Source organism: Saccharomycodes ludwigii, chromosome IV (assembly GCF_020623625.1).
Source record: "Saccharomycodes ludwigii strain NBRC 1722 chromosome IV, whole genome shotgun sequence".
Lineage (NCBI taxonomy): Eukaryota > Fungi > Ascomycota > Saccharomycetes > Saccharomycodales > Saccharomycodaceae > Saccharomycodes > Saccharomycodes ludwigii.
In genome coordinates, this window is record NC_060203.1 from 1,258,476 (window position 1) to 1,272,267 (window position 13,792).

The 13,792-nt window shown below is 30.7% G+C and overlaps 7 protein-coding genes and 1 non-coding gene across 8 annotated transcripts; 5 read left to right on the plus strand and 3 right to left on the minus strand.

The window, feature by feature from the left end:
• Positions 1-84: 84 nt before the first annotated feature.
• Positions 85-831, minus strand: SCDLUD_003626 (uncharacterized protein; the record flags this gene model as incomplete). Its single annotated transcript, XM_046076680.1, has 1 exon — positions 85-831. One exon carries the CDS (start codon positions 829-831, stop codon positions 85-87), a length of 747 nt encoding a protein of 248 aa, XP_045934565.1.
• Positions 832-3,135: 2,304 nt separating this feature from the next.
• SCDLUD_003627 (FluC/FEX family fluoride channel) lies at positions 3,136-4,206 on the plus strand (the record flags this gene model as incomplete). The annotated part of the gene is made up of 1 exon (XM_046078174.1): positions 3,136-4,206. The coding sequence occupies one exon, from the start codon at positions 3,136-3,138 to the stop codon at positions 4,204-4,206; it is 1,071 nt and encodes a 356-aa protein (XP_045934566.1).
• A 689-nt stretch (positions 4,207-4,895) lies between these two features.
• Positions 4,896-5,582, plus strand: PDX3 (pyridoxamine-phosphate oxidase PDX3; the record flags this gene model as incomplete). Its single annotated transcript, XM_046078175.1, has 1 exon — positions 4,896-5,582. One exon carries the CDS (start codon positions 4,896-4,898, stop codon positions 5,580-5,582), a length of 687 nt encoding a protein of 228 aa, XP_045934567.1.
• Positions 5,583-5,626: 44 nt separating this feature from the next.
• On the minus strand, positions 5,627-7,462 carry RAD61 (Rad61p; the record flags this gene model as incomplete). Its single annotated transcript, XM_046078176.1, has 1 exon — positions 5,627-7,462. One exon carries the CDS (start codon positions 7,460-7,462, stop codon positions 5,627-5,629), a length of 1,836 nt encoding a protein of 611 aa, XP_045934568.1.
• Positions 7,463-7,839: 377 nt separating this feature from the next.
• On the plus strand, positions 7,840-8,565 carry PSF1 (DNA replication protein PSF1; the record flags this gene model as incomplete). Its single annotated transcript, XM_046078177.1, has 1 exon — positions 7,840-8,565. One exon carries the CDS (start codon positions 7,840-7,842, stop codon positions 8,563-8,565), a length of 726 nt encoding a protein of 241 aa, XP_045934569.1.
• Positions 8,566-8,761: 196 nt separating this feature from the next.
• SCDLUD_003631 lies at positions 8,762-8,853 on the minus strand. Its single transcript is given in 2 exon segments — positions 8,762-8,798; positions 8,816-8,853. It is a non-coding gene; the product is annotated as a tRNA-Lys (tRNA).
• A 405-nt stretch (positions 8,854-9,258) lies between these two features.
• On the plus strand, positions 9,259-10,059 carry SCDLUD_003632 (uncharacterized protein; the record flags this gene model as incomplete). The annotated part of the gene is made up of 1 exon (XM_046078178.1): positions 9,259-10,059. One exon carries the CDS (start codon positions 9,259-9,261, stop codon positions 10,057-10,059), a length of 801 nt encoding a protein of 266 aa, XP_045934570.1.
• A 115-nt stretch (positions 10,060-10,174) lies between these two features.
• On the plus strand, positions 10,175-13,759 carry SCDLUD_003633 (uncharacterized protein; the record flags this gene model as incomplete). The annotated part of the gene is made up of 1 exon (XM_046078179.1): positions 10,175-13,759. One exon carries the CDS (start codon positions 10,175-10,177, stop codon positions 13,757-13,759), a length of 3,585 nt encoding a protein of 1,194 aa, XP_045934571.1.
• Positions 13,760-13,792: the final 33 nt, after the last annotated feature.

Sequence of the window (13,792 nt, forward strand, 5' to 3'; positions counted from 1 at the left end):
GAGTTTTATGCGGATATGTAAAACTAAACCTCAGTTTCAATTTGTTAGCTAGCTATAATTCTATATTAAAATAAGATGTTATTTTCATTTTCTAGTAATTTTCTTGTGTAAAGATGGGATTTTGTATTTCTTGGATAATCCGGCTCTAATTTGGAAATGCTTGTTTTCTGGAGTATTTCCTTCTTTATTGGTAATAGTAGACATATTTATCTTTTGAGCGCCAACGTTACAATGATTTATTATATTTTTTAAAGGTTTGTGAATTATCAAATTTCTCTTGTTAGACCTTAGTTGGTTTTTGATGCAATTTACCTTTGTGTTTTCTCTGTCATCGTTGCTTTCTTCATTAAATCTAAAGTCTTTCTTAATACTTTTGTCATTGCTGGTATTGGCATGAGATTCCTTTACATTTATTGGGAAATCATCCATACATTGTATTTCTAATTTGGGAGTAGAACTATATATTGGTGGTGATACAGTATTACCATTAAAAATTCCTTTACAAATTAAAGGAGAAATTTCTCTGTCTGAATTACCTGCACCCATTTTATTTAGGGGTGCAATAGAGAAATAGTCTATATAAATCGATTCACTGTCACGATGGGTATTATGGTATTCAGTATAATTAAGCATGGTAGTATGCCCTCTTTTGCACAATCTTTGAAACATCAGCCTGTTATCATTTCTACTTTTGCCGCCATTACCAAAACGTTTTTCAAAAATAAAAGTAGTATCTGTTTTGCTCCTTAGTCTTTTTGTTACTTTATAATCTCTGGTTCTATCTTCGTTCAAGTTACTGTTAGATCTAATACTGTCTAAATCATACAACATTGTGCAATTTATTTTAAAATTAATTTATTGTTGACTTGTCTTCTTATTTATATGTAATTGTTTTATATAACAGGAAAAAGTCAAAAATGCTTTGTATAAGTAACCGCTGACACTTTTGCCAACAATTTATTATCATTTTTATTATTGATTTTATTTTTTAATTATCTTACCGTTTTGATCACGTGAATCCGGGTTAATGATTTTTTTTTTTTTTTCAAGGCTTGCACAAAAAAAGATCGATGTTTTAAAGCAGAACCTTCTTTTAAATTACAAGATTCAATCATCTTTTTGTTTCGTATATTATCAACAAATGCATGTCAAAAGAGCTACAGATGGAAATACTCAATCTATTGAAAGATAGTCATCATTAATTAGTCCGCTTTTTCATTTTTTTTTTTGAAATATTTCAAAAATATCCATATACATGTGCATTTGGTTCAACACACTCAGAACTTCATTGAATATAAAATCAGGTTTCTAATCTTTAGTTTTTTTTTTGTTTTTTTTTTTTTTTCCTACAGCATTTATACCTGATGTCATCACTATTGCTTAAACATTATTACTGGAACAGAAAGGAGTGTTTTGTTAATCGGAAATATTAACAAGAAGAAAACTGACTTTTTTTTTCCCCATATGTAATGATATAGTGGTAGTATGACATGGTATAAGAATGATGTAAAATTTTAAACTATTTGATTTTGGTAACCTCTTTACACCCACTTATCGCATAGCTAGCTTTGTTAATTTATTTGTATGGGCTCCTACAGAATAAGCGACAAGGAGGAAAATCCAGTTGCTTTATTCCTTCATTGTGTATTTTTGAAGGGTAACTTTCATCTTTGAAAGTATTTTGCTGAATGTTAATGCAACCAGTTTACAGGGGAAAACAAATTATTAAATAAAGATGGGATTTAATTTAAGTTTACAGAATTATTAAACTGCATTTTTTTGTGTATTTTCTAGCTTAAATTATGGTTAATCCTACGTTATTATTATTTACTATTATAGAATGGCATTTTTTTTTCATTAATTATATATTTATAATTTTTGAAGATTCTCTTTTGCTGTTATTAAATGGGGATCAATCCTTGTTTATTTTTTTTTAGCAGTTTTTGTTTTACTCATTATATTGTATTTAAACCATTTTTAAAGACAATACTGTAACTAGGATAAGAATAGCTAAAAAAAAAAAAAAAAAGAAAGAAAAAAGAAAGAAAAAAGTCGAGTGTAGTACTTGTCATGAAAATGCTTTTTTTTAGTGGATTTTAAGCAAAATACCAAAAAAAGAATTATTTTATTTATGAAAGTTTTTCTTTTTTTAAAAAAAAAAAAAATCCATTCATCAATGAGTTTGAGTTGTGGCTATCCGAATGTGAAATATGTTTTGGGTAATAATTAAATGATCGGTGAATGATGGCTTACCTTTCAAAAGAAATATTATTTTTGTTTGTTTCTTTTCTATATTACTGATAATGCTTTATAATTTTCATGTTAGCAAAAGAGGAAGAGGAGGCAAAAGAAAAGAAGGAAGAAAAAAATAAAGGAGTAGGTTGAATTTGAAAAAATGTATTTATACTTTTTATACTTTTCACTTATTCAATACTTTGACGTAGAAATATTATTCATTTTTTGTGAATAATATAGCATTGTATGTCTTTATTAAACAACATTTTGTCTGTTATATTTTTTTTTTTTTTTTCAATTACACTTTCTCTTACTTTTTTTAACGATATATGAACAGATTTAGCATTATGAGAATGAAAATTTTTGGAACAGTTTTTATCTTTTATCTTTTATTTTTTATTTTTACTTTTAGTTTATAGAATAGTTGAACACAGATGGACATTATTTTTAATACAAGTACTTAATCTACTGGCTATGTTCAGGATGAAAGATACATTTAAATATTACAACTGGTATTAAAAGCAAAGTTTTATTTTGGCTCCGAGGGGTAAAATAATTTAGTATTTTTTTTTTTTTTCTTTCTTTATTGACGCATTTGCCATCGATTGAGCCGTATGATCATGCCGTATCAAATTTATCTCCATTACAATATAATATTTTAGTAATACCCATTTAAAATGGAATTTATCTCTTAAAGAAAACTTGTTCACGTACCTGTCTAGTAAAAGCATTTGATTAAACTACTTATAGACTGGAAGGTTGGTTAACATCGATTTTGCCTTTAGCTTATTTTCTTAAAAAAAAAAAAATACAACTTTTGTCCTGAAATACACATTGTTATGAGTACAAATTACACATATTTTTTAGCAATATCTTCTAATAATAGCCACGAGAATAAAAATGATGGAAATTAAAGCAATAGACAAAAATATCTCAACAAACAATGGAAACAAAGTCTCTCAAGTTGACAACAACACTCCAACTAATATAAACACAAATTATGATTTGAACCCTGATGACACCAACGATTTCGCTGAATTAGCTACAATTAGAAGCAGCATTCATACTAAAACTTCATTTGTCGTTGAAGAAGTAAAATTTCATTTGTCCCTTTTAACATTTGTTATTTTAGCATATCACACAAGATATTGGATAGGTAAATTATCAGCATCATATTCCCCAAGTTACGTTTCTTCCGGTACTATTTTATGGAGTAACATTCCAGCATGTTTTTTAATGGGCATTTGTCAAATAATTCATATTGGTGAATTACATATTCCAGTAACTATAGGATATTGTGGTACTTTATCTTCGTATTCTGCAATTATAAACGAACTTTTTGACCATTCCACCTCGACTACCTATTATCCCAATAGAGCATATGGTATTATGGAATTTTTATCTGTTATAGTTGTGGAGTTAACCTCATCTATGGGATCTCTATTAATAGGTACTCGATTTGCCGAGGAATATCTGACAAGTAAAAAAATGGTTTCATTTTTGAATAAATATGTTTATCCAATAACTTATATTTTTGGGATCCCTATAACAATTGTAATGATTGTATTAAGTGGGGTTTACTCTAATTTTTCCAGAGAATTTTTGGTTGGTAGTCTTTTCAGTATATTTGGAGTATATTTAAGATTTTATTTATCCAAGATAAATCCAAAGTTTACCATTCCATGGGGCACTTTTATAGCAAACCAGGTTGCCAGCCTAATAGTTGCTGTCTTGGATCTGGTGTTAACATCTCGCAAAAACATAGTTCAGTCTAAAAATGGACGTCGTGTTTTAAAAGGGCTTTCTAGTGGATTTTGTAGTGGATTGAGTACAATGAGTACTTTTATGGCTGAGGGGAGAAAAATTAAATTAAAATTTGTACTTATTTACTATTTCATTACTATATTCACATCATACAGTATATTTATCATTATTTTAGGCTCATATAAATGGACCGTTGGATTGAATTGAGTGTATTTTACCTTATTTAGTTATTTCTTACCGATAAGGGTATAATAAAATGGTTCTACATATTTTATAGTAAACATTTTATCTGTCTTAATATAGCATTGAATTTCCAGTTTTGGCGATTTATTATGCAAGATGTCGTTGAATAGCAAAATCTTTTTTTTTTTCAATATAATTATTATTTTTTACTATGCTCGGATTTAATACGCCGCTATTAGTCACCGTCAAATTAAACAACGCGATTATTTTTATTTTATTTTTCAGCTTGAAAAAAAAAAAACCATAAAAATATACTTCGACTCGAACAGCTTCCATTAATATCCTCGAACTAAACAAAAATCATAAAATTAAAAAATCTCTTGATTTTATTCTTTTTTAGTTGTTAAATTTTGTTATTATTATTACTGCTATTTTTTCTTTTCCATATAATAATTCATTTGGGGGAGGGGGAGGGGGAATATCTTTATATATATATATACATATATATGTATATAAATAAATAAAATAAAATAATTTTCTTACAAAAAATTAAACTTTTCCCTTCTTTTTTCTCTCTTTTTTTTTTTTTTCTTTCTTCTCTCAACAGTCATAGTGTCAACCTGCACCCAGAAGCAAGTGTTATATTTATAAATACTATTAACATATCATTTGACAAATAATTTTTCCACCATCTATTACCAAAGATATCAAAAATGACAGAACAAAAAACTAATACCCCAATCATATTTGCACCAGAGACATACCAATACGATAAAGATTCTCTAGACCCTTCCAAAGTTGACAAGGATCCTATCAAACAATTTGCAAAATGGTTTGAAGAAGCCCGTAAAGATCCAGCCGAAGATTTGCCTGAAGCTGTTAACTTGGCAACTTGTGAATTGCCCTCTGGTAGAGTTTCAAATCGTGTCTTGTTGTTTAAAGAATTAGACCAGCGTGGATTTTGTATTTATTCAAATTGGGGTACTTCCAGGAAAGCACGTGACATTAAGTCTAATCCACATGCTAGTATAACTTTCTTTTGGAAGGACTTACAAAGACAAGTTAGGGTGGAAGGTGATGTCGAATTTGTTAACAGGGAGACAAGTGAACGTTATTTTCAAACTAGACCAAGGGGTTCTAAGATTGGTGCTTGGTCTAGTCCACAAAGTCAAGTTATAGGATCGAGAGAAGAACTGGACAATTTAGTTAAAGAAAACGAAAAAAAATATGAAAACAAAGGCGACAAAGATATTCCATGTCCTCCATATTGGGGCGGTATTAGAATTGTTCCTTTAGAGATTGAATTTTGGCAAGGGAGACCAAGCCGTTTACATGACCGTATTGTGTTCAGAAGAAAAAATGAAGCTGCGCCATGGGAAATTGTTAGAATAGCACCATAATTATAAAAAAAAAAAAAAAAAGAAAAACTTTATTATAAATAAAATTATAGTACCTCTAAAATATGTTGAATATGATGTTCAATTGATTGGTTTTGCATCCCTATATCTGTACTTGCGAAAATTCTCAATTGTTCTTTGATGAAATCAATTTTGGTAACTTCAAGTTGAATTTCACACAATAGTACGATATAAGAGAATACTAATATAAATAAATTCTCAATGAAAAAATTAGAATCTTGTCTATCCATTTGTTTGAATATTTGGCTGTCAAATAACTTTAAAATACTTTTAATATCTATATCCTCAACTTGGATACGTTTACCAGTACCACTTAAAATGTTTAGACATATGCCCAAATGCAAAATGACTAAATCCATTTTATCTTCATGTATGTTACAACCTTGTTCGCAAATATATTGTAAAGAAAGCTTAGTTAATCTAACGATTTCAAAGTTGTTACATTCATTCGACACTTTAACCAACAATTTCAAATATTGTTCATTTTCCTTGTATTTGTTAAAATTATCCACTAAATATTGTAAAAATAACGAATAGTATTTCGGGTCTAAAAGTGGAAAAATCATTTCTGTGTATTTATCTTTATCACTGTTAACCATAAAAATATTTGCTAGTGCATTTTGAATTTTAAGATTATTGACAATATTTTCTGGTCTAGTCACATTTAAAACTTTTAAAATTAAATATTTTATGTCAGTTTCATCTGTCCTTAAAGTGTTTAACAAATCAGCAAAATCTAGTCCACCATATTTGGATAACTCGAGCTTTTCATGGACAAAATATTCTTCTATATTATTAATTTTGTTTCCCAACAAATAATAATAATCTTCCACACCAAATGCCGAGTCCCAAAAAGTATCATTTGGTGAAGCTTGCAAACCAATCAAAAAAGCCAATAAAACTTGTAGAAATAAAAACTTTTTATCCCTATTTTTGAAACACCAACCCAAAATATCTTTATACTTGTATCTTATAATATATTTTTTTAGATAAGGAGAGTTTGCAATAGCTAAAATTAATGATATCATTTTTTCATGAAACTCACATTGTTTTTCCAAAATAAAATTTATATCATCATTAAATTGCAAATCGGTTCCCATATTTATTAGCTGATTGAAATCCTGTGTGGATGGGAGTTCGTCATCAGTATTAATACAATCATAAGAGGCAACCGAATTAGTCTCATCACTATCTTCATTATCATTTGAGAGTTTGATTAAATGCGATCTTTTTGGTCCATAAAAATTTTTTTTTTGTTTATCGTCCACCACTACAGCTGCCGTAAAAGTATTTGCTTTGTCTTCGGGTGGGGTTTCTTTTATATTTGAAGTCTGGGCAATAAGGCTATTCGCAAATTCTGAATCGATTTTTGTTATATAAGTAGAAACTCCATCTATTTTTTCTTGCAAATTGTTAAATGCAACTCCGCCTATTTCAGGGGTGGTTGTAGTGGATAAAGTGTTGTTGATTTCTGAGTATGAATCCCTATTATTATTACTAGAAATTAATTTTGGTTTCTTTTTTCTTCGTGGGCTTATTGCATATTCATTGTTTAAAAAATCTAACATCCCGTTCAAAGGATCTTCATTTAAGGTAGTACTCGGAGATTTCATATCAGAAACTTGAGGTTTTCTTTGTTCAGCACACCTTTCTGTTTGGTCATCTATATTTTTACAGAGAACAGTAGTACCTTCATCCATCTTTAGGTGTCCACCAAGATCATTTCCATGTTTGAATTCTTTGTAATTATCATTATCATCTTCATTATCGCTAAAAATCCCTTGGCTATCTTCGAGTTCTTCTATACTCAGTTTTCTCTTTATATTTTTGTACTTGACATATTTCCCATAAACTCTCACCATTACAATTTACAAAAAAAAAAAAAAAAAAAATTAAAAATAAAAATAAAAATAAAAATAAAAATGAAAACTGCTTGTATTTTATACTTTTGGTAGATATAGCTTCTAGGTTCCAATTTCTCTTGAATGAAAGATTTGACAAATAATAATTTAACTCGAGTTAAAACTCTATACTTTTTTTTTTTTCGTGTTTTACAATTTTGTTTAAACGCGTTTTAAGTTATTGTTCAGAATTTCACCAACATTGGTAATATATTATATATAGAGCTTTGTTATATACAGTTATTTCCGCTCCAAGTAACCCCTTCCCAAAAAAAAAAAAAAAAAAATAGTAATTTTAGGATAAATATACAAAGCCAGCAAATAAATATATTCATAAAATGTATGGTGATTTATCAAATAAGTTGATTTTAGAGGCGAAAAGAGCAAAACAATTAAGAGAAACTTCAACTTCTTTAGCTTCACAATTAACACCATATCAAGAAACTTTTGTACGGAATATTTTAAAAGAAGTGGAACAATTAAAGCAAAATGCCATTTTTTTACATGAAGAAATAGTCAATGAAACTGATCCAATGCAATTAAAGATGAAGAAATGCCAATATTATGTTAATTTTTTTGCCATGGAACGAAACAAAAGATGTTTATTGGCATATCACAAAGATAGAAGTGATACTATGGACAGTTTGTGTTGGGACCAACAAAATCTAATTCTAAATGGAGGCAATGGAAATAAAGGAAATAAACATGATGCTACCACTTTAGATAACAATAATAATAATGATAATAATGATAATGATAACAACAGTAATAATATTGATAATGAAACATTTGATATAAATAATTTAAGTCATGAAGAGCAAGTGTACATTAGAGAATATTCGAAACTAATAACATCTCTGAATGGGGATGAGTTTGCTGATATTGATTTAAACGGAAGTTTGGTCCCCCCAAGTGAAGTTTTTATTGATGTTCGAGTTTTAAAAGACGCTGGTGAAATTCAAACCGAATATGGAGTTTTCAACTTGATTAAGGACTCCCAATTTTTTGTTAGGCAAAGTGATGTAGAGAGATTAATACAACAGGGTTATTTGAAGAAAATATAATGGAAAGCATGTAGACAGATTATTAGTCTATACATATATAAATGTGTGTATTTGTGTATAGATACATGTACAAAAAAAAAAAAAAAAAAATCGAATATACTAATAATTTTCATTTCCGATATGTCTGTAGTTTCTTTAATATTACATTCAATATTAAAAAATTGAGATAAATCACAAAAAAAATTAAAAATAAGAACTCCTCATAGGGGGCTCGAACCCCTGACATTTCGGTTCCTTGCAATCTCAAAGCTTAAAAGCCGAACACTCTACCAACTGAGTTAACAAGGACGAGTTCTCATGGTGTTATGAAGTAGAATTGTGTGTGTCACGTTTTATACGAGATGCAAGTACTTCCGAGAATACGGAGAAGACCGAACATACGGAGATCGCCGCAAGAAGGAAAATATGCCCAGCGGACAACGAAGAAACATTAGAAAAAGTTAATACAAACATAAGGAAAAAGGTGAAAATAAATCATATATAAAGAGATGATTTATTTAGAAAGTTGATTATGAAATAGATGAGTTATATAGTTTTATTAGTTAAAAATATATAAAAGATCAAGCAACAAACTATTACATCTGCCTTGATATAAATAGTAAAGTATCAAATCTGTTTACTAACCCTGTCCCTCTCAGTATATCCTCTCTGCGACATAACACCTGGTAGCGCCGCTAAAATTAAATTTCAAGAATGAATCAGCATCTAACTGTTATCGCCCCATTTAAGTTCTCTGGAGCCAAAAAGGATGTTTCCAGAATTCCAGCATTTTTGTTGAGTTTCGAAACCCAATTTGCTATGTGTGGTATTAAAGACGATTACGTGAAAATTTGTTTTGTAGGTCAAAATCTTACTGATAATGCTTTACAATGGTTCACTAACTACTTTAACCATAACGACTGTAGAGCTATGACATACTCTGCATTTGCCGCTGACTTTAAGGATTACTATAGTTCCAAGATAGACTCGTACCAGATCGTGGAAAAGTTGAAGCGAGTTTCACAAAAGGAGGATGTCGATACGTATGTTAAACAGTTTATGACGTACTATGCCATGTTACCTCGTAATTATATGTCAGATGATTTTGCCATTGATTTGTTCATACAAGGACTGAAGATTCAAACTCGCCAATTGATGAGAATGCACCGTTTTGACAAGTTAATTGATGCTGTCAATGCTGCTGTAAGAACCGAACATTGCCGTGAAGACTTGGATGTTTCATTGAATTTTGACAGTAACCTTGTTGGAAATACGAATAAATTAGATAAGGACTTAGATTACATAATGAATGCGATCGATAACACAAGACGTGGTTATTCGAATGCCGGGAGAAGATATACCGGAAGAGACAAAGGAGGGAAGAATTCCTATAGAAAGGATAACTTCCAAGAGAAGTTTTACAATGTTTGTAGAAGAAACAAGTTGTGTTTCAACTGTGGCTCCCCAGAGCATGCAAGAGCTAATTGCCCTGGTAATGCGAGGCCTTCCTATTAAGAAACACAAGACAAGTAAACGATGTGGTATAACTAAGAGAGTTACTACCGCAGCCCCACACCATGATACTACTATACATCAAAAAGATGTTCCTACTTCCGCTGCACTTACTAATATGACTACTGCAGCTAAACATTCTGTCGAGACTTCACTTCAAAAGGATACCTATTTGGGTAACGTTGCTTCTCCTATTGATGATGTTGTAAAGAATGATGATTTTATGTATTCCAATATACCTTGCGTGACAGAAAATCACAAGACGGGTGATATTGAGGAGAGGAGAGATTTGGAAGATCTTCCTCTAGTGTTCTTAGTTCAAGAAGAACCATTAGTTGGTAAGAAATTGGTTATCAATTGTGAGATTAAAAGAAAAAAGGTACAAGCTTTGTGCGATACAGGTAGTCCTACTTCGTTTGTAGATGCGAAGCTAGTTGAAAAGTTAGGGTTAAAAGAGAAACCTTGTAATACATTTACGTTTAAAGGTGCGGTAAGTGAAACAACAGAAACCTGTGTATCGTTTGTCAAAGTACCAATGAAAATTAACGATAAGAGAATAATGATTTCTGCTTATGTGGTTAAGAAATTCCGATATGAGTTATTGATCGGTAACCCAGTTATAAAGTTACACAGTGACGTGTTTAAAGAACTGATTGATGTCAAAAACGAAGATATGTATTTGGTAGATATGATAACTGATGACAAAGAGAAACAAATAGAACAAGACGCCGAGTTCTTGTGTAGAATATGCCCTATTGACATAAGGAATGAAAAAGAAAACGAGTTGGATGGATTTGAGAAGTTACCAGAAGGTCTAAGGAAAAGATTTCAGACCCATGTTACTAATGAACTTCCAGGAAATCCAGGCCCAGAAAATTTTGAGTATAATATTGTATTGAAAGAAGGTTTTAATCCACCAGAATTATACCCGTACAGGTTAACGCCCAAGATGGAGCAAGAATGTAGAAAGATTCTAGAGGACCTCATCAAGAAAGGATTTGTGTCAGAATCTAATGCTGCCTGCGGAGCGCCTATTATATTAGTACGTAAAAAGGATCAAACATGGAGATTAGTTGTTGACTATAGAGAATTGAATAAAGGTATTGTAAATGAAAGTTTCCCAATTCCTTCGATCACTGAACTATTCGCGAAAGTTGGTGATGCAAAGGTATTTACAACTCTAGATTTACACTCAGGATACCATCAATTAAGGTTGAACGAGAAGTCAAAGGACTTAACGTCGTTCACGACACCCTTTGGTCATTTTAGATATGAAGTATTACCGTTTGGTATTAAAACGGCCCCAAAGAATTTTAGTAGATTTATGAGTAAATTATTAGATGGAATCGAGAATGTATACGTCTATTTAGATGATATATTGATTGCCACAAGAGACAAAACTGAACACTACAAAATACTAGAGAAAGTATTAGAGAAACTTAAGAGTAATAATTTGTACTGTAAAAGGTCAAAATGTCATTTTGTAAAAGACAAAGTAAATTATTTAGGTCATGTTTTAACTGCTGAAGGTTTAAGTGTTGATGAAAATAAGATTAGTGCTATTAAAAAGCTAACCATGCCAAGCACTATAAAAGGTATGCAAACGTTCTTAGGATTAGCGAACTATTATAGGAAATTCATAAGCAAATTTAGTGAATTATCACAACCGTTATATGATTTTGCATCCAAGAAAGCAAAATTAGGAGAAAAGCAAAGAATTGCGTTTGAGAAACTAAAAGAAGCATTAACGTCAACTCAAGTATTAGTGCCATTTGTGGAAGGAGACCATTATGAATTAACATCTGATGCTAGTTTACATCATGTTGGAGGTGTGTTAGAAAGATATGAGAATGGAAAGTTAAAAGGTGTAATTGGATACTTCTCAAAACATTTAAGTGAAACACAATCTAGATATCCAGTTGGAGAAATAGAACTATTAGGTATCATATTGAATCTTAAACATTTCAGATACTATTTGCATGGTAGAAAGTTTACGCTTAATACTGATCACTCTTCGTTGCTATCGTTTAGAAATAAGACAGAGCCCCATCTAAGATTAGCACGATGGTTAGATTATTTAGGAGAATATACGTTTGAATTACGATATATCAAAGGAACAAAAAACGTAGTTGCTGATTGCCTATCTCGCCCAGAAGAAATATTACCAATTGTAGAACTAGACAGTATAAATCCTAAAGATTGGTTTGAAGATTTATTAAAAGACCCATGGTCTGCTGCAATCTTAGTTACCCTAGATTCAAAGTTTAGAGAAAAGGTAAAGTGTAAAGACAAAAGACAATATGAAACGTTGTTACTGAAATTTGGTAGATCAAAGTTGATTAAAGAACGCTACTCTTATGAAGATAAAACTCTTTTATATGAAAAACGTATTTGTGTGCCAAATAACAGAAGAAGAGAATTATTACATGCTTTCCATGATTCAATGTTACAAGGAGGACACTTTGGTGTCGCTGCCACCACGGAAAAAATTGCAGATAAATTTTATTTCCCGAAATTACATAAGTATGTGGAACGATATATTAGACACTGTTTGAATTGCCAATTGAACAAGAAGACTGCCAATACTACTCAAGGCATGTTAAAACCACTACCCGTTGCCTCAGGTCGTTGGCAAGATTTGTCTATTGATTTTATTACGGGACTCCCACCGTCACGACGACATAATGATATGATTATGGTAGTTGTCGATCGATTTTCGAAAAGATCACATTGGATTGCGATGAAGAAAACAGCTAACTCTAAAGATATACTTCAATATTTATACCGATATATCTTTGCAATGCACGGTTTCCCACGAACGATTGTATCTGATAGAGATATCCGTTTTACTGCTTCCGTATATGAAGAGTTAACGAAACGATTAGGAATTAAATTATTGTTCAGTTCAAGTAATCACCCACAAACAGATGGTCAAACTGAAGCTGTGAATAAGATAGTAAACCGTCTATTAAGAACATTTTGTAGTCAAGATCAGGATTACTGGGATGTATATTTACCCCATATGGAATTTTGTTATAATTCAACTCCGGTTACGAGTACTGGTATTTCACCATTTCAAGCTGATATTGGTTATACACCAAATACACCGTTGTTAGATACAACTAATGAACTAGATACAAGAAACTTTAATGCTACAAAAATGACTAAACATTTGAAAGCTTTATCATTACGTATTAATGATTCATTACAGTTAAGACAGGAACAAATGGAAGAAACTACAAATGCTAAAAGAAAAGAAATTGATTTTCACATTGGAGAATATGCTTTATTGCATAGAGATGCTTATTTTACAGGGGGAAGATATTTGAAAGTACAATCAATTTATTTAGGTCCATTTAAGATCGTCAAAGTAGGTACAAATGTTGTAGAATTAGACTTACCATCAAGTTTTAAAAAACACCGTACTATCAATATAAAATGGATTAAACATTTTTACAATGACCCAGAAAAATACCCAAAACAATTACCAAGAACGAAAGAAGAAAGAATACACAGAATCACAGAAATTACAGCCATCATAGGTTATGAAACAACAACAGGAAATTATTATTGTAAGATGTTAGATGTCAATCCCGAACTAACTGCCACTTACGAAAAAGAGGAAATCAACTTATTACCCAGTTCTCGCTTGAACTCTTTATTAGCAAACTATAAACAATTGCTAACCGAGACTTCAAATTAAGAGGAGGAAGATGTTATGAAGTAGAATTGTGTG